Source organism: Acipenser ruthenus, chromosome 28 (assembly GCF_902713425.1).
Source record: "Acipenser ruthenus chromosome 28, fAciRut3.2 maternal haplotype, whole genome shotgun sequence".
NCBI lineage: Eukaryota > Metazoa > Chordata > Actinopteri > Acipenseriformes > Acipenseridae > Acipenser > Acipenser ruthenus.
Genome location: NC_081216.1, coordinates 22,385,733 through 22,409,649, shown reverse-complemented (window position 1 = coordinate 22,409,649; position 23,917 = coordinate 22,385,733). Strand labels below are relative to the sequence as shown.

The window sequence follows — 23,917 nt, the reverse complement described above, 5'->3', positions numbered from 1 at the left end:
TAGAAACAACCCCTTGGATTAAGTGACTTTTCTTTTGTTTGTTTGTTTGTTTTTTAAAGCCTTTGTACCACTTTTTATGCTTCCAGACTTTGTACTGGTAGGTCTTTTCAGTTGACTGATTACTAATACCTGTCACATTAGGATGAGTGTCTGAATCTGAGGCATATGTCCCTCTCTGTGTAACTGCAGAATCGAATGCATTAACAAAAAGTAAGCCTTTTAGTAGAGGCCACTTACAGGCACTCACTGTAGAGTACTGCTTTGTAGCAATCTGTGTCCTCTTCACAATCCTATCCTTACGGGTAACGCATGCTGGCAGAGCCTTCAAAACAAATCTGCTCCTTCTATTTTTTGTTTAATGGAAACAAAATGATATAAGTACCGAATTTCTCTCTGACATCTACAGTACTGCAGAGAACAGTTTCGAGAATGACTTTCGTAACCCTCTGCCATCATGTGGTTTCCAAAAGAGTAAATTAGGCTTTTCATAGCAAAAGCCTTTAATCTCGGAGATTTGTATTTGAAAGATACATGTTACAGTAATTTTGCTGTTTCCTGGAACTCAATGTTCATCAGTAATTATACAATTATTGGTTCCATTAATTTTTCTATTGTATATTAATAAGAAATACATATTATTCTCAACAAGACCATAACTGCAGACTGTAATAGCTAACTTTAATTTAGATTATAATGCAGTGTATTAAAAAACAGTGAATGTGAAAGTGCTGCAACAAATATTTTTCTGATATTCAAATAATCATGGGCAGCTAGATTTTGAAAATTGAAAATTGAAAATCTAGGGCATTTTTTTGAGGAGGGTATGTATGTGTATTTGGTTGCTTAAAAAGTGATTCAGCATTCTAAAATATATTTAAAAACAAACTGACAGACAGACGTGTGCAGAATGAAATGTCACAACTGACTGCTTTTCCCATTATACTTTTCAAAACCCACCCAGGTGAAAATTGTTTACTGAAACTGATTTCTGAAGAAATATTGGTAACACTTTACATGGAGTGTCTCTAATTACTGTGTATTTACATGGTAGTTACTTAGTAAATACACGTGTACATAATTACAGTGTTATTATGCATATATAATGTAATTAACGTGTACATTTCTTGCATGATATAACCCTAATCCTAACCTTTGTTAATTTTTTTTTGCACCATATAACCCTAACTCTAAGCCTAACCCTAACCCCAACCCGCTGCTGAGTGACAGGCAGGAGACAGAGGTAGAAGTTGATATGCCCTGCAGGCGAACAGGATTTATTTACATATCAACACACTGAACAGCTCACGTGACACTACCAGTAATAGCAGTGCACAGAGTACATACATCACAGTGTATGAAAACTTTGGTAAAATCTACAATACCTGAACTAATCTTCTCTGTTCAATAATAAACTAACGTTACTGAAGAAGATGATCATGGTGGATAAATGGTTAGGGTGGATACACGACGGATTACTGTATTTACTAAGTAACTACTATGTAAATACACAGTAATTAGAGACACTTAATGTAAAGTGTTACTGAATATTCTGCTTTGAATCTGACCCAGTAGGCATCTTGTCAAATATTATTAATTGCTTTTATTAATAATGCATGCCCACTCCTTGACCCATGCAGGTGCAATGTGGCATTTGGGTGAATTAATTTGGTTGCAATAATTGCAATAGGTTTCCGAAGTCAAACAGAGTGTGTTATTGATTTTCCTGCTGAGTTCATAGCTGGTAATCGATTTAATGTTGCATTTCATGCTTATCAATGCCACAACTCTCCTAGCAGGAACATAAGGTCAAATATGATCTTATGAAAGTGGAATGTCTACCGGATCGATTTGTAACTTCATATCAAGTCATAAAGAACAATATTTGAGATGAAATTCCCATCGGCAATAAAAAGAATGATAGAATAGCTTGTTTGAGTTTATTAAAGGAAACATTGGTTTTTATTAAGGTATCGTTCACAGGGTGAGGTACGGATTTCAGAATATGTTTAATTAAGGTACAGTTTACCAGGCGCCTGTATTAGTAACATTTAATGAATCTGTTACATGTGGTTATAATGATATAAAAAATATTATAACAGGTTATTGTGTATAAATGTTAATATTTCTAAGCATAATTAACACACTAATAAAGGATCTCTAAACTAAATAACTATAGAATGGAAATTAGCATGTTGCTTTTAACTGTATGCTGTGATATAATCTCCAAACTGGCTTTGCTTTAGTAATGGTTTGTCAGCCTTAATGTTACCAACAACACTATTAACAACACACTTTAATAGCACCAAATCATTTATTCGAGAGGACAATATACAACGAATTCAGAACAAGCAGGTAACAAACTCTCTAGTTTTAAAAGACATATAACAGCCCCCTAAACTAAATAAAAAAGACTCTTTTACATCTGAGAGGCTAGGTCTGATCATCTTTTCTAGCAACGTTAATAGAGACGGCAGAGCAAAACAATATTTGACACAACACAGGCTCAGTGAAAGGGATAATAAAATGCTGCAGTAAAGTTAGCAAAGACAAGACATAAAAACACAATATTACCATGACAACCCCAGCCTTTAACATTCAACAGCTCTTTCAAGAACTTGTGCCAAAATCTTTGTATATCTTACCTAATTCGAGTCGTAAAACCAAGGTCCTATTATAAGTGACTCTGCAGCAGCAGTTGTGATGCATAGTTCACCCCCTAGTCTCTGTAACTAGCTTTGAATAAAAGCATCTGCTAAATTACTAATTAATAAATAATGTATCATACAGAGTCTATTTGCCTAACTCTGCAAAAAGTACACAGCTTTAAGCAGTGTTTAAATAATCTACAGTAAAACTGTAATGTGTAGGTGCAGTGTTACATTGCATAGCCAGTTGTCTCAATGCATTTTCTATGTGTAAGTGTGATAGTGTGTTATCAATATTTGAAAAATTTCGGGAAATGTTCTGTTCCCTCCCTTGAGCACCCATCGGCATAAATGATTCAAAACTTCCAATCAATTTTCTCGTAACTGTGCAAATTCATTAAGAAGGCAGAGAAGACGTTTGTACATACAGTAATGTATGGATATTCCTTGCAGTAAAGTTAGAAAGCTCTAGTGTAGATTATTATATACCTATAGATGGCCTCTTAAATAATCTAAAGTCTGTGCACGAAGCAATATGTGAAAATACTGACAAAAATGTTGCAAAATAGAACATTCTACAAATCTTGTTTTTCTTTTTTGTTTTATTAATGGCGTAGTGATTTGCTGAGAAAAAGAGGATCAATCATAACAAAATAAATATTGAACATTTTCTATTTAAATTTCACCAGCACAATAGCAACTTGTTTATTCGACAAAGACATAGCAACTACGATTTCCTTTATATCGAAACTTCTGTCATAAAAAGATTGATTGTCGGGTTTCCTGCAAAACCATTAGTAATAGCTGACAATAGTCCTAAAGTCTAGATACAAGAGTCATACTACAAAGTGGTTTATAAAAAAATGCACACAATCATTGTTTTTTTTCTTAATGTTTAAAGTATTGCTTTGAAATAAACACACACACGTTACAGATAGAAAACCCTTGCAAAAATGAAATATATTGAGCTGCTGTTGGTTGTAACCATTCTAGAGTTGGTTGCATTCTTTAATACATGTGCAATATTATCTGCAGGCACTCCCCCCCCCCCCAGTTATTGATCAAAGGCTAATACAAAATATTTTAATCTTAAACAGTGGACCAAAATATAATATCTTAAAGAATTGAATAAGTGACTTTTGCAGAATTCTGTTTCTTGTGTGTTTTTTTTTTTTGCTAACTTTTGAAAGCAATGCACATGTTGATTAATGATCCAGCTATTAATAATATAACAAAATTCAGTTACAAAATAATAAAAAAAAATGTTATAAGGTGCAACATAACATATCAGAAACTAAGTCAAGAAGACACACTTTTCGGCCAGGCACAAGGCAGCTTCTTTTTTTTAACATGTGTCCTGTATATAATATTTCCTATATTCTTGTTGATAATCAGTATGAAAGGTGTCATATAACAACAGATTATATGATGCACTTCAAAATCAAGCTACACACGTGTTGCTGTATTTATTACAGGCACTTTGAACAGCACTGGAGCATTAGGAGAATAACTATGTAACATAAAAGCTGTTGCTAGTGCCGCCCTTGTGATTCGAGGAATTATTCTATTCACCCTCTTCCTCTTTTTCTTTTAAAGATTTGTATTCATCAATAAATACAGCTGCAGTGTGACCGAGGACTGAAAGTGTGCTGCTGAATTAATGAAAAACCAAAACAATCTTAAGTTGTTCTTTGGTCATTAATAATCGAGTCACAGAGTGTGATGTGACATTTCAGTGACAATATGCAAATGTCAGGATTTTCACATTTAAAGAAATGTACTGTAGCATAACTGCTATTTTATTTCAGCAATTACTTCTGGAGACGGGAGTGATTTCATTGGGTAATGAGCACATTGGTGTCTGCTATATATCTCCTGGGGTGAAGCTGATAGCACTTAGCATACCTAGTAGGTCTCTGCTTCATGATAAAACTCACACCTTAGGATCGTACCAGTATTATTAACTGTGTATGAAACCTGAAAATTATATATAAGAAGCCAGAATAATGTATGGGTTATTTTGTGTATTTTCCTCAGAGTTTTGACTAGATCTTTGAGAACTCTAAGATCCTATCATGGAATTATTGGTTCGGAACAATTATATGTGCTCCTGAAAGTTCTGAAAAAACTGAACCTGGAATCAGGAGATTGAGTCAGGGATTGGGGGGTGGAAGTGATGTGAAAATACTGGGGTGTATCTTAACAGAGGCAGATTTAAATATTGCCATCTCTTACCTAATTAAAATAGGGAGCTCTGGGTACCATGGTTATGTTAAACAATCAGTAACACTTTACATTGTGTCTCTTATTACTGTGTAGTTACATAACAGTTACTTAGTAAATACATGAATACTTACACATGATTACAATGTTATTATGCATAGTTACAATGTACTTGATGTGTAAATTGTTTTGCACAATTGTTTCATGTTAGGGTTAGGTTTAGAGTTAGGGTTAGGGTAAGGGTTATATCGTGCAAATAAATGCATGTGAAGTACATTGTAACTATGCATAATAACATTGTAATTTACTAAGTAACTACTATGTAAATAAACAATAATTAGAGACACTTAATGTAAAGTCAGTGCTCATGCATCTCTTCAGTGGATTTCTGTCTGTATCAATATAGCAAACATCAGAAAGGTGATACTGATTTGAAATATGTCTTTATTTAGATCTGCTGCCATTTTGATGCAATTAAAAGCTCACTGTCATTAGAGGAGAAGAGACAAACAGCTGCATGTCCTATGGGTGTTATTACTATACAGACGCTTTAGACATTACAGTGACTGATGTCTCCACTTTATTAACTTTGCCATTGGCTTCATCTGGCAATTGAGTTAATTTCATTTTAATAAACGAACCGTTCTGAATATTGGTCTGTCAACAGAGGTTTTATTTTCATGAAATGAAACGCCGCACGTTGTTACAATATGTTTCATTTTCACAAGGGAAGTTCCATTTAGAAATAGACAAGTACTAAAGTGAAGATAGGGGTGGGGGGTGGGACATGCCTCAGTGCTAGACTACACCTCCACTAGAAAGAAAACGACAGCCTAGCATACAGAATGTTCCAATGCAAGTCTTCACAATATCTACAATTGGATTGTTACAATTTTGTGACTCATATTCCATTGGCCTCCTTCTTGTTGTCCTCATTTTCTAGTATTTTCTTGTTGTCTTCAATTGACTTTAATATACGTCTGTTTTCTCCCATGAGGGGTTGAGGGCCTTCTGCTGTAGACAAAAAGAAGAGAAAAAAAAACAAGCAAACAAGAAAATAAACATCACTTACTTTGTTATAATTATAAAAAAAAAAAAATGAAAATTTCAATACTAAACCAATTTTTTTAAAAAAACCCAGCTTAAGACTACTTACAAGCAATCTAATTAAATGCCCATGTTTATTTCAGTAATTTTCTAAAAATGTTTTACTTAACAGTGCAAATAACGATATGGACTAAATAGCTTTGAGTATCCAGGCCCAAAAAGTTTGACTGAAATGTGTCATCATGAATCACTGTATACTGCAGCTCAGTAAGTGCAGCAAGGACGTTCTCCACAAGTCTGTCTTCAGGTTCTTGTTTGACACTGTGCTCTGCATTGAGATCATTTTACACAGCTCTAGTGAAAGGAAAATCCCATCCTTAACTACAGCCTACATGCCAGCTTTGGTACTTGCATTAGCTCTGTTGTCACTGATTGGGATTTGTGGGCTGGGACAGAGCATACAAAAAAAGTCTCAGGCACAATCTAATAATTGCTGTTCGGGTTGTTTAGTTGACAAACATTTCACTCAATAAAAGAAATGAATGTTCATCATTCAAGACAAATACAATCCAATACTCTGCATTCATTTCTAAGATGTTTCTTTCCTGTATTCTTTCTTGAAATGCAATTAAATTAAACCAAACGTAACACAAATTTACTGTTTTATTGCAAGATGTTCTGATAGCTGCATAATTAAAAGACAGCTGGTTTTTCAAAACAGCATCTTGTGAACAATGCTTGCCAAGAGACTGAACAATAATGTATTCCTATGGAAACACAGAATCCCTTTTCATCCTTTTAATGAAAGACCCTAAAAACCTTCTCTATACGCTGCACAACAAGTAATACGTTTCAGAATATTGGATCTCATTTGCTGCTAAAAATGACCCTTTATTCAGAATATGGCCTCCGTACAGTACCTGAACATATGGATTTAGTTTAACTGCCTTCTTCTCCAATGACCCTTGTTCAGTCTGGTTTTGAGAACAATTCTTGCCAACCTGCAATAATAATAATAATAATAATAATAATAATAATAATAATAATAATAATAAGTGAATTCAGGTGGAAGTGTAATGGGGTGGAGGCTGGGTGTGAACCGGCGACCCCACGCACCACAGTGCAAAAGAGCCGGGCTGGTCTCACTGACTAGAGACAGAAACCGTAACTGTAGTGTATCACACAACACTGCATCTTACATCAGCTAGCAGTTTAATTGAAGAGCAAGGTGACAACCAAGTGTCATTACATACAGAGACTGTCTCTTTCTCTATAATCCACAATAAGGCATGTCACATGCAAATAGCACCTAAAATGTGCAGTGTTTCCCTTCAGCTCAACAGACAAGCACATTCATGGGCTCTGGGGTATACCATGTATTACAGGAGTTGTTCATTTTCTGCCCTCCCTCTGCAGGCATGCCACTTGGTTGCATCTTGTAAGGAACAATTAATTGTTTTGATATAAAGGAAGTGATAACACTTTACATTGTGTCTCTACTTACTGTGTATTTACATAGTAGTTACATAGTAAATACATGTGTACTTAAGCATAGTTACAATGTACTTAATATGCAAATCGTTTTTGCACAATAGGTACACAATTGTTTCAGAAAAGGGTAAGGGTTAAGTTTAGAGCTAGGGTTAGAGGGTTTAGAGAGCTTTAGAGTTTGGGTTAGGGTTAGGTTTAGGGTTATATCATTCAAAACAATGTAGACATTAAATATATTGTAACTGCATAATAACATTGTAATCATGTGTAAGAGCACATCTATTTACTAAGTAACTACTATGTAAATGCACAGTAATTAGAGACAAATAATATAAAGGTTTATCAAAGATGTGTATTTTTTATACATGTAGCCGGCCCTGCATCAACACACAATCCAATGTTTATCAACGAACTACTTTGTCTTCATTGCTGGATTCTAATTGGACGTGTATAGTGCAAATGGTGGCTCACTAGGGCATGGCCATGCTTCATTAAAACATGCACATTAAGTCTAATATGCTTGGTATGCAGTTCACTTTAAACGAATGCATTTTGATCATTAAAAACATCATTCATACTTTAAAGCAGTGCCTGAGAATTACTGTAAATAAATGTTAAGCAAAAAAATGCTATACCCACTTTGAGATGGCCTTAACTTTGGAAATTGCATATTTATCACTTGGTTCAATAGCAGAAACTTTGCAGCCTTGCACATTTTGGCAACTCTACAGCCCTTTCATTAAGATTACCCTGGGGTAGATGCAATCTAAGTCGCAACATGATTAGCTGATTGAATGTTATGAAGCTGCTAGTTGTGGCAAAAGCAGTCAATAAACCAATGAATAATTCTCCTTGAATTTATTTAAATGTCTGATATGTTTGTAAATATTACAGTGTGGAATTAGAAAGCCTGCCTAGTCAACAGCTATTCAACTTATAGGTATTCAACTTATTTTATATTGTGTTACCAAAGTTTATAACTTGCTATAAAGCCTGGTGGGTTCGATTGTAATTAATTGTTTCAGTGAAATGAGAACTCATCAGCAGTGACTCATGCCCATTTGAACAGGAACTCGAGGGCCCTATGATCCATATGCACCTATAATGATTAATGACCTGGAAGCTTACTGAACATATTTTAAACACAAATCCAATTTGGGAATTGCAGAAAAAAACGTGTCCTTGAAGAAAACCCAACCTTTATATGCTGTATGCCAACACATTCAAATGAGAGAATGTTTTTGGAGAATGGGAAACCCTGTTCTATAAAAACAAGGTCGTTTAAAGCCACAACACCAGACTGTAAAATAGCTATCAAACCGGGGACAAAGCCAACTTCATCTCCTGCATACAATCTATTCTGCAGCTGGATGTAAGTCACAGATCACTTATATGAAGAAAATATAACCTTCCATAATGCTCCTGGTAAAAATGTGGTCCTGGGTTGTTTCTTACTGGTTGCACACTTTTTTCAGTAACTTATCAATAACAGTAATCTCTCTGGTGTGCACTACTGGGTTTTCTGCCTCTGTTACAGGAACCTATGTGTAAAAGAACTGCATGTGAATGTGTTTACCTGTTGGGTGCCTCGACAATGGTGCAATAACCCGTACAAGTCCATAATAATTTCATTGTTGATGTGCCTTTATTTATTTATTTATTTATTTATTTATTTTTATATTTCAGTGTGCCCAGTTACAATTTTACCCCCGATTTTCTCCCAGTTTGGAATGCCCTGTTGCTTTTCTCTGGAGGACAAAGGCCAGCCCTGCCAGTTTTACCTCCCTAACCCATGGGAGTGCCTGGGCCAATGTAACTTTCCCTTCAGAGTCCCCAGTGGAGACCGGCCTACTTCGCACAGTCTGGACACAAACCTGCACTGTATGACTTACCCTGCGCACTACGCGCCTGCGCTTCTACCAGGTGAGCCACTCGGGGGCCCCCTGATGTGCCTTTATGAGTAGAGTTATATAGAATGGATTCTGTGTTTGTGGCCACATGTAATTTGAAGCGATGCGTTTCCGAAGCAGGTTACTTGTTTACAGCTGCGGTGTACACTTTACTGTTTCTTGCTCAGCGATGCGGAACTCATAACTAGGCACTTAATTGTGTACTGGTCTTGGGGATATTACTGAACATCATTATTCCTAGATGATCTGCAGACAGAGGTACTTTTTGAATCCATAAGGAATAATTTATGCTCTGTGTGTAGCAGCATTTCCAGTTAGAAGCATTAATGTCAACACAAGGAATTGATGTAGCAAGCAATTAGGTGCTTTAGTGCTAGTGTGAATAAGCAATGAAACAAGCAACTTTTTAGATAAGATTCCAGCAACTCTTATTAGTGCCTTCACTATATCGAAGTACCTAGAAAATACGTGCCGTGGTGCTTTCAGCTTATTACACTGTGCAATAATTTATCAAGCCAGAAGAACTAGAGATTAATACTTCCCTTTTTATTCAAATTAGAAACTTTTTGACCAAACTTGAGATTTGTTTTTTTTTTGGATGAGAGGGTATTATGGACTTGGCATTACCAGAAGTGGCAACTCAATGGATTGGGAACCAATAGGTAGGAAGCATACAAGACCACTGCCACCAGTATAGCAATAGATCATACCATTGTAGCTGCTTTTGTGCTAGAATTGCCCCTTCCTATGGAATAATTCCTTTGCATTCCCATTGAAGAACACAAGGCTCCTGATATTAATTTGGCAATGGCTCAGTGTGGCGTTGACCTGCAGCAGAGTCTCTTCTTTTCTTGGCACTGTGACTATGACATGCACTGCCCAGTATAAACCTCAGTGTGTAAAGCATTCCTTTTCTTCAGTGACAGTAAGTGGGAAGGAGCCAAGCAGTCAATAGAAAGCAGGTTGAAAGATTCTGTCACTGAACTTCAACTAGCTCAGAATCTGTTGATCTTACATTTAGAGACGGACACTCTGAGAGCCCCCGAATACCCATCTTGACAGGCTCGCCATTCGTGGTCACGGTTTTCAAAGCTTCGCTCTTCCAAGGCAGAGAAATATCCTGTGTAGAAAGGATTAGATACACATTAATTATGGGGCTTTCCATTTAAACAGCACCAGTTTATTTTTTGTAATTGCAGCTACCTACTGTGCTGTACATTAGTGTTCTCAAGTAAACTAAGAAAAAGTTAACTGATCCCAAACTGAAAAAGCTAAATCTGTGCAATATTCACATTACATATGTAAGCACATGTACTTTGAGACACAGGGCAGAATAATTTATTTAAAAATAGATGTTGCCTACATGTACCTAAACACTGACTTAATTGCTATGCACATGCAAAGTCCTGGCTTACACCAGACAGATACAGATAAATTAACATATTCTCTGCAGGGAGACAGGAAATGACATTTATTATCATTTGACTTGCTGCAATATTTTTTACTCTGCCTGCAAATACCATTAGATGCTTAATTCAGCAGATGTTAGCCCTGTCTTAAGATTTATCACACTGCTGATAGGGCATTAACCCTTTGTGAGTCACTGATGTGCTTGCATGTTAGCACTTAAACAGTCTTTGTAGTGCTTCCCATATCAGAGGCTGGTTGCCTCACTCTATTAGTAATCATAAATAGGAAGTTATGTACTGTATGTCCCAGGTTGGATCCCAGGTAGTAATCAAGCACTTTATAGCTGTTGCAATGACTCTAATATTAATAAACGATCTACTGTATTTACATGCAAAACATTTTAACATGGTTCACAGCATTATTATTATTATTATTATTATTATTATTATTATTATTATTATTATTATTATTATTATGTGTTTATTTTTTAATGATATTTACTGTACATTTAGTATTTTTGGCATCAGCAATTATTAACAATCCTTCAAGTCCAGAAAAGAAAGAACATATTTTAATGCTGTGGAGAGGCAATCTCACACTTCAATTTCATAACCTCCAGGACAATACAGTCTACTTATATGAGGTTCAATAAATGAAAATCTTTTTCATGCTTGCCCATTTATATTTTCTTTTGAAACCACTACATTGTAATCCACATCTAATCTCCTTTCATCAATCAATGTAGTCCTTTAAACTGGCAGCCAAATTAAGATGCCAAAGCTTCTCTATGGAGGAGTGCCCAGTTTTGCAGCTGGGGTGGACTGAGGCCAGAGCAGATTCTCTACTTTGACCTACAGTCTTTCTGTTCCCTCTTCCAGAGCCACACCGTCGCCACCAACTGGCATGGAGGAGTTATTAAAACCCCAAGAATGCTGAAAATAGATGGTAAAGGAAGTCAAAGAGGTCTTCAGTACTTGCTATGATAAATAAAATAAAAAGTTAAGAGGCTCCAGATATATCATGTAAAAAAAATGTTCTGGTTTTCTGACTTACAACTGCAGACATCTACATACATCTGTGATTAATAGTTTCTAGAGCTACTTGTTCTATCATGCTGGAAAATGTTGATTGAAAGAAAGAAAGAAAGAAAGAAAGAAAGAAAGAAAGAAAGAAAGAAAGAAAGAAAGAAAGAAAGAAAGGTGGTATAGCCGGTCTGCTGGATCTACAGTGTTCGTGTGTGAACAGCTTATGCAAAAATGAGAAATAAAATGTATTCTTGGAGACTGTCATTGCCCCTTACTATTTGACAGCTCAAAAAAGCATTAGCAATCTAGCAATCAAATGTGGAATACTTCAAGCAACAGACACAGTTAGTCCTCACTTGTAAGATTCACAGTCCATTGCTCGTCTTCTGAAGCTTCGAGTTTAAATATTCAGTAGTCTCAGCAATCCAATTTCATCCCCATGCTGCAGTAACACAGTTTAGTCTTATCTTTCAATTGAAGAAAGGCTGAATTGGTTTTCATGGAATGGCAATGGCAATGCTCTCCAATACATTCTTTCACTTACCATGCATTTGTAAATGAAATCCCATGAACTGGGAAAGCTTGTGTAAATTTGGGCAGATAGCACGGGGAAAGTGCTTTCTGAAGCTGATGCAAATGTATTGTGAAGGGCACAAGAATTTAACATGATTCAATTCATTGAGAGCTGTGCTTCTCCAGCGAGAGACCTGTAGTGCATGGTTTTGATGACATTTGTTTATCCGGTAACACTTTCAATTAAGTATCTATAATTGCTGTGTACTTACATAGTAGTCACTTAGTAAATACATGTGTACCTACACCTCGGGTATAAAAGAACAAAAAAATTTAACTGGGTGAGTATTTTCTTTACTAAGTAATCATACTTTATTCATAGGGGCTCAGAAGTTCTACAGAAAAACCTATTTTCACACACACAAAAATAACAACTATATGACCCAAACTGGATCTCTGATTGTGAAAACAGAGAACAACTTATTTTCCAGTCATAAAAAGTCTTGTCTAATGCCAAAAGGGGGTCAAATGTCCAAATGAAATCTGACTTATGACTAAACCCTACACGAAGCAGTCATTAACAGCTTCATCGGGTCATGTTGAAGACATGGTACATCCTTTTTTCAGTAAGCTAATTGGGCATGCAGTATATACTGCAAACTTTCTAAGCTGTGAAACTTTCTAACCTTTCTAAGTAAGGAAAAGGAAGACTCAACTTAGACATGAGAATGTGCCCTTGATTCATATTTTCTTGTAGTTTATATATAGCTCTGTTACGATCAAACTGTTCCCATGCAAAGGCAAATCACTGTGAACAGAAGAAGCATGTGAACATGGCTCTTCAACATAACTTTTCCATGCTTGAAAAAAGCATACAGGTTTCATTGGCATTTATTTGCCCCAGCATTAAAGAAAAAAAGAACCCTAAACAAACAAAAGAAAAAAGAGATAATAATAGTACGTGCAAACTTAATGAAATACAGTGTAGGTGGAGACAATTGACTAACAATTCTCATAAATCAAATACGCTGTCGACAGTACACTGGATGGATTTGAACAAATTAGTTCAAATTTATGGGCCAACCAAACACATAATTACATTGTTTTTGTTACGTTTTAACAAGTTGCAAAAACGTACTTTTTCATTTGTCAGCAATTCTCTTCCCTAGAATGGAGATACACATTTCCTTTTTTTTATTAAAACGCTCATATAAAGGGTGTACTGTCAGCTTAATTCAGGAGGTACGGTATAGCATTTTGGCAGCACAATAGGGACAGGTGGCAGCTTTGATTTGCATTCTACACAATGTATGTCAATGGCCGTACACTCCGAGTTTAAATTGGGCTAAACTGCGTGCTTGTTGAAGCTGGGATCGTTTTATAACAGTGCAGCATGTACTCTCCAGTGAGAATGAAGCCAGAAAACCAGAAGGTGTTTGTTTTAGAGAGATGACTGTTATCAACAAAAATGAGAAGGACCCCTAAACTTAAACAGTTCACAGTTCAACACAGGTCATCACCCCACTCAACCTCAAATAAAACAGGTGTTGTTTCACAAAAACACCTGTGCTCATTTTAAAAAGTCAGGTTTTGCATATTTTGCTCTTGGTGGTACACCATTACATTACATGTTGGGTCAACAGTCTACAAATGAGCACTTTAGTTATGTAAATGCCAGCCCAAAATGCATGTAAACAGATGTTCTTCTACTGTACCTTAATAAACAAGGTGCATATAACACATTACTCAATGTTTAAGTTACAGATTCCATTTCAGACAATGATGTATAAGAATGTCTGTGAACTACTGTATGTTGATTAACGATAATATCCAATTAATAAAATTGGACCTGCAAGAGACTGGACATGAAGCAACATTGTTTAACCGCTGGGTGCATGGGTTGTTAATTAAGAAAAAATGTTAAATAAACATTGATTTATTCTAGGTTACATTACTTGACAGTAATGAGCCTGGACTGAATTCCGAGACCATAATTATGGTTATCCAGCATCTGGTAATTATAGTAACTGTCAAAGCTGCTTGTAGTTTGACGCATATTGTAATGACCAGCGCATCTATATAAACAGTACACTGGACATGCAAGAGAATATAAGGCAATAATTATTAGCATGTTAATTAAGCTCATGTATTCTTATTTACATATGCAGATTAATCCACTTTGTCTTCCATTTGCCTGGCCATTCTATCATGCAAGACACCCCATACAATTTGTGCAAATCATTTTTCTAATTGACTTAATTTGCATTTAACTATTTAGTTCATTCATGTTGTAGTACACACAGCATGGTGAATTTGTCCTTTGAGATAAGTCTCACTCAGAAGTTTATGTTTAACTATTTAGAGTAACATTTTACATGAAGTGCCTCAAATTACTGTGTATTGACGTAGTAGTTACTTTGTAATTATGTGCAAATACACATGTATTTACTATGTTATTATGCATAAATACAATGTACTTAACGCATAAATCTTTTTGCACAACATATGTAAGTATACAATTGTATCAGAAAATGGTTAGAGTTAAGTTTAGAGTTAGGGTTAGTGGGGTAGGTTTAGAGTTAGGGTTAGGGTAAGGGTTATATCATGCAATAAGATGTACACATTAAGTACATTGTAACTATGCATAATAACATTGTAGAGACAACGTTACTGTACATAGTCATTGTTTCTGCTTTCAATTTACAGTTATTAACTTCCTAGGAATTCTCACATCCTTTCCAAAGAGCTGTATCATTGTAACACAGAAACACATTATAGAATGAAGTCTTGTTCGACAGGACCCCTTTTGAAAATTTGAAGTGTGCGTTAATGAGTCCTTGCAGATTCATTCAACACACTCACTTTGTGTTCAATAGTTTTGCCCTACAAAATTTCATTTTGTGGGAAAATAGAATTAGATTTGTGCTGAGGCTATGCCTCATAATTAAAGTTATATTTCCCAAATTATATATAAAAAATAAAACAAAAAAATAGAAAAGAAACATTTCCTGACATGATATGTAACATTTTTAATTTAGACAAACTTTTATAAGAGAAATATTTTTGACTAACTTTAAAACATTTTATATCATGAATATCATAATACAATCGGCCATTCTTCCAGTGTCATCCAACTCTAAGAGTCTCGTTTAACTTTCTTGAAAAGGACTAAATGTTTGCAAATATGGCATTTAATAATACATGATTTCCAATTAAGTGGCTTTGAAATCTCATAGCCGAACCATCCAGTCTCTCCTAAAGGTTAAGTCACTGCTTATCAAATGTGAAGAATTCATGAGAAACTCAGTTGAGAGACCCATTCCTATATTAAAAACATTAATAACTTAGATTGTTAAGCTCTGTTTCCATGCCCCAGAGGAATCATGAAGCACATAGTTTCTATGCACATTTCACAGTAAGACAACAAATGTAACAACTTTTTTACATACTTATTTTGGATATAACAATGAAAATGAAACACTGAACAATGAAATCATGAATCGTTAAATGATTGAGAATACATCTAAATAAATTAGTTAAACAATAAACACTGCTGTTTTCTCAAGTCTACAGTAAAATGTCTTAACTCAATATTTTTTGGAACAATGGAAAGTGACAGAGAGAACAGGCTGAAAGGGAACGAAACAAATGCTATTAACCGATAAACAAAATCTTGAATATCGTTTTTGTTCCAGAACGTAATAAATTAATTTCATTTTGTTTTTTGTTTCTGTTCCATGAAAAATGTTGAATCCCTGGTTGAAATCCTTATGCAGAAAGACTACAATAACTTATCTTAGAACTATATTTGAAACTGTGAAATTTCTCTGATATTGTGTTAATTAAAATAAGTTCAAGGACAGTGGTGCAATGATGGAGCCTTTAAGGTGAAGCTGATGTAGTCTGGACCTACCAAGCTGTAACCAGTAATAAATAGAATTCTTCATCTTTCATTCAAATTAAATTGACACTTCAGGAAAGTGATTCACACTGGTGGCTCTTCCAGTGCATTCCAGAACAGGAATTTGATAGAACTAATTTTATAACTGAACTTGCTAATTGATCCACTGATTGGGGTCCTTGTTAGAACTTGATTCCTGGCCTAGAATGGGCTTTGCTCGATACAACTTAATTCAATATCAATCTACAGCAAAGTACTTACTTGCACTAAAATGGCAGAATAACAGATAAGTGAATAGCAATAGCTTAATTAATCATACCTGAGATAAGATATACTGTACAAGATTGAATATAATGAACTAAGCTTGCAGTAAAGCTGAAATAATTAAAACTGCTATGCATTGATGTTACCATGACTGGATAAATACTCTTTTCTTTGCAGACACACCTGTCTATCAGGCCAGTTCTCTCACTTTAGCCCCTGAGATATCCCGAAAGGTTCAAATTGTATCTTAAATTCGATCTTATCTTTCAATGCATTTTAAATCTCATTCATCTCTGCTTGAGTGGACCTGCAGGACAAACACATGCATGTTGGAGAAGTGGCTTGTTTGAAACTGTTCAATAAGCTTGCGGCGTACTACCTTGGTGTGTGGCTGCTGGAACAGAACTCCGGAGCTGTTTGTGAGCAGGGATGTCAACCTCTCCGATGGCTTTGAAGGGATTTGATTCGCAGTGGGAGGCTGATTGCGCAGGACCGATGACAGACAGAGATGTACTGTCTCCTTCAGGGCCTTCAGCTGTGACTCCTGTGCCAAATGAGAAATCATACGCTGCTTAAAGATAGACGCATTTAAACTCAAATCTATTCCCTTTGTGATTCGCGCTCACCAAAACAATGAAAAGGAATGTAATATATTTATCAGTGTGCCTGTCACCGTTCTGTTTTGTTATTTGCCTCCTTTTTTAAATTCAATGTTTCCCTTTTTTGTTTTCGCTTGGAACCGAGGTCATCTGTCATTTCATCAGCGGATGACATTGTGAGTGGCACATCAAAAGTGACACTACTTGACTCAGGCAATCTACAAGGACTGCCATTGTGATGCCTTTTGGCTTCATTTTGCATCATTTAAATTCAGTCCGAGGACCCTGTTTGTCATCAAATCACATTTAAAGTGTCAGTGACTTTGAGGCAAGATATTTAGTCCAGGCAGCTGGCCAACCTGAGCAGAGTTAAGTCTTGTTCTTGGAAATCCTTCACTATTAAGAGCAAATTCCCTGTGCATTATAGTTTTCCAATATTCTCTCATTACACCAGCCACTAAATATAGATTAGATAAGATAGTTCAAGGCCTTTAAATGATTCAACGATTCCCGATTCCTGCCTGATTATAATGCTGTCTTCAAGGAACACTTAACTCCAAAATATTTAAGTAATTATCTAGCTAGATCTTTAACCCCAAATCTTAGAATATACTTGAACTTAATCCTACCATAGATAATTCTGCAACAAATTACTCCAGGATTATATATATATATATATATATATATATATATATATATATATATATATATATATATATATATATATATATATATATATATCCTGGAGTAATTTGTTGCAGAATTATCTATGGTAGGATTAAGTTCAAGTAACTGGCTTTTACTTTGTCAAATTGGGTTTTGAAGGATCCACTGATAAAAATATGAAAGCATGTCTGCCACTGCCCCAAGCTTTGAGTGGTCTGCAGATTTTAGAAGCTTCCTAATTATCCCATGATCTCAGTCGTTGAGGTAGATAAGAAACAATGGGGCACTGTCACAAAGACTGCCGGAGTGGGTGGCGTCAGACCAGAAGCAGGGAGTAAACAGACAGAGACTTGGAGTTTGGTGGAGCTGAGCGAATGGTTTCGCTCAGCATTTAATAAAACAGCACAGAAAATAAAAGGTTTGAACAGACAAAAACAGGACACTGCACTGGTAGCCAAAAGAAACATATAAACAAAACGTACTAAACACTTAACAAACGGTGCACGGAGAGACAAACAAACACGGTGAGTACAAACACTTCTAGATATTATTTTCACTTTACTACTTTACGTTCTCCTTCTCTCTCACCCGTTCTCCACTCTCGAACACCCAACCCCGACTGCATGCTACGTGTCTCTATATATACTGTTGTGCTGGGATTCAATTACTAATTAATTATTCACTTGAATCCCAGCACGTGAATTAATTCTGTGCAACCCCGTGCTCACATATTACATTTAACCAGCACGTGAAGTGATTTGTGCTCTCCTCGTGCCTAAATACCAATCTACACTTTTTAAATACACGTGAAACACAGACCCGTTTATATCCCGTGTACCAATGACTATACACCAACATTTACACACAACACGCAACACACAAATGCACACAGGGACGGGGCACATTGCCACATATACCCCCCCTTGTGCGCAGCACACATGGCCTCAACGGCCACCTCCCCCCTTAAAAATCCAGCAGTCCAGGACAAAGTCTCGGGCTGGGAAGGGAGGCTTCAGTAGGCCCATGGCTGGCAATGCTGTCAGCTCCCCTGCCGGTAGTGGCACGGCTGACAGCATGCTGGTCCCGTCCTGCAGCGAAAAAGCTGCGGGGGCAGGTGGTCCCCCGACCTCCCCCTTCTTCGTAGCCGGCAGCTCCCTCCTGTGGGGCTCCGGCCACAAGAACTCCTGCAGCGAAACTGCTGCTGGGGAAAGTGGTCTCCAGACCTCCTCCCCCTTCTTCGTGGCCGGCAGCTCCCCGTTCTGGGGCTCCGGCCACCGTACTCCCTGCGGAGGTACGGGCAGCAGAGGCAGCTCCTGCTCCTCTGCTCCGGGCGGTGGTGGAGGCAGAGGCAGCTCCAGCTCCTCTGCTCCTGGCGGTGGTGGAGGCAGAGGCAGCTCCAGCTCCTCTGCTCCTGGCGGTGGTGGAGGCAGAGGCAGCTCCAGCTCCTCTGCTCCTTGCGGTGGTGGTGGCGGAGGCAGAGGCAGCTCCTGCTCCTCTGCTCCTTGCGGTGGTGGTGGCGGAGGCAGAGGCAGCTCCTGCTCCTCTGCTCCTTGCGGTGGTGGTGGCGGAGACAGAGGCAGCTCCTGCTCCTCTGCTCCTGGAGGTGGTGGAGGCAGAGGCAGCTCCTGCTCCTCTGCTCCTGGAGGTGGTGGAGGCAGAGGCAGCTCCTGCTCCTCTGCTCCTGGAGGTGCTGGCTCCCTCTGCTGTGGCGGCTGGGCATGTGCACGCCGTGCTGCCTTCAGCAGCATAGCGAGAGGCTGCTGGGGGACACCAGCATCCTGCCCTTCTCCCCCCAAAAAATTTTCAGGGGGTTGAGCCTGTAACTCCTCCCCTTCTGGCTCTTGGGGCTGAACCAGCAGGCATTTTCCCTCTGCTGGTGGCTTGGGTCCCAGGGCTGTGGAAACCCCGACTTGCCTCCCTTTGGGCTGTGGACGCACCGACTCCTCCCTTTTGGGCTGTGGACGCCCCGACTCCTCCCTGTTGGGCTGTGGACGCCCCGACTCCTCCCTGTTGGGCTGTGGACGCCCCGACTCCTCCCTGTTGGGCTGTGGACGCCCCGACTCCTCCCTGTTGGGCTGTGGACGCCCCGACTCCCCCCACTCAGGCGTAGGACGTTCGGGCTCCTCCCACTCAGGCGTAGGACGTTCGGGCTCCTCCCACTCAGGCGTAGGACGTTCGGGCTCCTCCCACTCAGGCGTAGGACATTCGGGCTCCTCCCACTTAGGCGTAGGACATTCGGGCTCCTCCCACTCAGGCGTAGGACATTCGGGCTCCTCCCACTCAGGCGTAGGACATTCGGGCTCCTTCCGCTTGGGCTCCTCCCATTTGGGCTGTGGATGCTCAGGCTCCTCCCATTTGGGCTGTGGAGGCAAAACCAGCAGGCATTCACCCTCTGCTGGTGGAGATGGGGACAGCAGGTACTCACCCTCTGCTGGTGGAGATGGGGACAGCAGGTACTCACCCCCTGCTGGTGGAGATGGGGACAGCAGGTACTCCTCTGCTGGTGGTCCTGCTACCTGGGCTGCTGTTCCATTTATGGTTGCCTCCAGGTAGCTGAGGACAAACTCCACACCTTCCTCCAAGGTGTTTGGGGTGTGTTCCTCCTGATAGGCCTCCCATCTCTCACTGTCCATCATCCACAGGGCCTGGACGACTATGGGCAGAGACTGGGCCTCCAGCCCAGCATTCTCCAGCATCCAGTCCCGCACTTTGATGGCGTCTTCTGCCATTTTTTTTTTTTTTTTTTTTTTTTTTTTTTTAAATCCAAACTGCGGTTCCTGCTCTGGCCTGAGTCCTGGAGGCGCTGTCGATCCCACGCAGGACACCACGTGTCACAAAGACGGCCGGAGTGGGTGGCGTCAGACCAGAAGCAGGGAGTAAACAGACAGAGACTTGGAGTTTGGTGGAGCTGAGCGAATGGTTTCGCTCAGCATTTAATAAAACAGCACAGAAAATAAAAGGTTTGAACAGACAAAAACAGGACACTGCACTGGTAGCCAAAAGAAACATATAAACAAAACGTACTAAACACTTAACAAACGGTGCACGGAGAGACAAACAAACACGGTGAGTACAAACACTTCTAGATATTATTTTCACTTTACTACTTTACGTTCTCCTTCTCTCTCACCCGTTCTCCACTCTCGAACACCCAACCCCGACTGCATGCTACGTGTCTCTATATATACTGTTGTGCTGGGATTCAATTACTAATTAATTATTCACTTGAATCCCAGCACGTGAATTAATTCTGTGCAACCCCGTGCTCACATATTACATTTAACCAGCACGTGAAGTGATTTGTGCTCTCCTCGTGCCTAAATACCAATCTACACTTTTCAAATACACGTGAAACACAGACCTGTTTATATCCCGTGTACCAATGACTATACACCAACATTTACACACAACACGCAACACACAAATGCACACAGGGACGGGGCACATTGCCACAGGCACCTAGCGCTGAGTCCTCCTGCACCCAACTCTAAGTAGTGTGCATTGCAACCGAAGTAAAGCCTACTGTGAATCTGCTTCCCATGAAGATTTTTATTACTGAGATTGAGATTGTTTCAGTACCATCTGGTATTTGAATCTACAGTCAGCTTTAAAATGTGTTCACTATACCCACCTGAATCTATTTAAATGTAAAAGTAATTATTATTATTATTATTATTATTATTATTATTATTATTATTATTATTATTATTATTATTATTATTATTATTATTATTATTTGTTTATTTATTTATAAATAAGGCTGTAACACCGGCTTATTCATCCCATAATACATTTTTTGTGTTATGATTATGGGACTCCAGAGAAGTTGCCTATTAAAAAGTTTTGGCTGTGTCTTGCCAGCTTCTAATTACACGTGGTAGGATTTAACTAGAGACTCACTTTTCTAATATTTCAGTGGAACAAACCTTTTTATGCTGTTTTTGACAATACACAACCTTCCCCATTCAACTTTAACTGATTTATTTAAAAAGTGCTTTTTTTATCAAAGTTGATTTCTATTAGTAAACTTTTCCACAAAAATACTGAGAATGCATTTTAATAATTTACAGAATCCAGTGTTGTATCAAATAAAGCTGAGACACATCAGCCTTGCTTTGACCTGGTATGGTGTTGATATTGTGTCAGTTATCCACAATGACACATTAAGTAGCACTGATAATAACAGTCATTACTATTAATAAAGTTACTATTAATAACAGTAAAAGCCATCTCTTTTCTGTGTCTAATGAATAACACAATCTATAGGGATAAAGTACTTTGTCTAAACAGTCTAGTGGAATTAACTTCCTAGAGCGATGCAGCGATTACAGTACGTACAGATTTCTATTACAATTATGTCTTTTTCTGTGACTTACAGTACGGTTCTCTAAGGAACCATTCAGAACTGTAACAGACAGAATGCTATTACATTTAAAAATAGCAAGTCACTGGGGTCATTAGCACCTTACACTTATGGTCATTTATGGGGACTGGTAATGTTTTAATTAATGAGCCATCTCACATAATTAACATCATAGAAGTTAAGGGTTCATTTAAAATTTGCGCTTTTATTGTTACTTAACTAAAGGTCCATGAATCGATTAAAAGCCTCAAATTAACTTTTAAGTAGTGGGTGAAAAAATAAAATAGTCATTTGTAGGTTGTTAGTTAGTAGCTACCATAATTCCAATGTGCAGTTAAAACCTTACTAGACTTTCCAAAAATGCAGAATTAGTTTTGGTTGACATGCAATATTGTTCCTTTTTGATTTGTATGATTATGATTCTGTTTCTGAGTTTTATTATTAAAAAAGAAGCTTTTATGGCAAATTTCATATTTATTGTATTTGGTGAAGCTCTTAAGGGGGCGGGGGTGACTTGGGTCTATGTGTTTATCTTGCTGCATCAGCTTTCTGTGTCCAGTCCTCTGGATAAAAACACCATCCCCTCAGCTCCCCGAGGGTACATTTTCAAAACTTAACTTTGCTGTGCATGGAGGGGCACTTTTTTAATATGCTGCTTGCAGGAATGTATTTATTTTTCAGAAATTGCATCAGAAAACTGAAAACAGATCACAGTCACGCACAGACACAAACACGGCAACACGGAACCCTGTGTCCAGTCTAGCTGTGACGTCCTAGAGGAACACAGCAGGTTGTTTTATAATTCGGGCCTGCACTATAAAACATAAGGGCGTTAGAGGGGATTCTCTGTCTCTAGGGATCCAAAATAAGGGTTTCTGTGTTACCATTTCTTTGCAAGGCTGTGTGTGAGGGGCCTTTAAATCGCTAAACGCTGCTGCCGTACCTTGTCTAGCGCTGCCTTCTCCAGCTCCTTCTTAGCTGCAGTTAGTTTAAGCTCCAGATCTGTGAGCTGCTGCCCCTGTTGCAGAAAAAAAGAGAAAGAAATAAATACACATCATTATAACATAGTGACTATGGCATTGTCCCACATACCTGCAAACTCAACTGCAGATCAGCGTTTGTTTAATATCTATCCCATTCAGTCACCGTGTGCACAATTCTACCATGTTAACGTTCCTACCTATGTACCTATTTTATAATGCATAGATGTTGTTTTATTTCAGGGGCAGGGCAACTTCTCGAACTTCATAGAGTTCACGCAAACTGTTTTAACATTTCAAGAAATGTTAATAAAAAAATCATGACTGAAGGGGATATATATATATATATATATATATATATATATATATATATATATATATATATATATATATATATATATATATACACACATACTGGATATAAGTAATCATTAGAAGTACAAAGAATCATTAAAATGCAACAAGGTGCTTTTTAACAAAGTGAAAAAGGGTTTGCAGTGTTGTAATTACAATATAATTACACATGTGTATGTGTATTGATTATAATGCATTTACTATGTAATAACACATTTACAAATGAAAAAACTCTATGCTAAGTCATACCAGAATCTCTACATCTTTCCTTACTGTTGCAATCAGACATTTAAACGTATATACGGTAGATATAGACAAAATAATAATTCTACTGATTTGCAGATCTATTTCGTTCAAGTCTCAATAGCATGTTACTGCAGGTACCTTTCTGTAAGTGATGCTGTGTCCCAGTGTTAGTGAGTTCACTAGTACTGACTCCAGACACACCTTAGATTCACTACATTACCTAAAAGGAATGCTTACCAGTCTTAGAAAAAGCTATTAGGGTGTAATCATGCTGAAATGG

General features: G+C 37.9%; 1 protein-coding gene across 4 annotated transcripts in view; it reads right to left on the bottom strand.

Annotated features, from left to right (window-relative positions):
- Nucleotides 1-1,927: 1,927 nt before the first annotated feature.
- LOC117434544 (leucine zipper protein 2-like) overlaps nucleotides 1,928-23,917 on the bottom strand; it is a 76,391-nt gene continuing 54,401 nt past the window's right edge. For 3 of the 4 annotated variants that reach the window (XM_034057101.3, XM_059003167.1, XM_059003168.1), the window contains 5 exons: nucleotides 23,001-23,075; nucleotides 16,809-16,973; nucleotides 10,332-10,436; nucleotides 6,836-6,916; nucleotides 1,928-5,882 (listed from right to left, as the gene is read on the bottom strand). In XM_034057101.3, the coding sequence (XP_033912992.3) occupies nucleotides 5,838-5,882; nucleotides 6,836-6,916; nucleotides 10,332-10,436; nucleotides 16,809-16,973; nucleotides 23,001-23,075 (471 nt within the window). In that variant the 3' untranslated portion in view covers nucleotides 1,928-5,837. The remainder of the gene's footprint in view (nucleotides 5,883-6,835; nucleotides 6,917-10,331; nucleotides 10,437-16,808; nucleotides 16,974-23,000; nucleotides 23,076-23,917) is intronic. The other variant, XM_034057102.3, reaches the window with a different exon arrangement.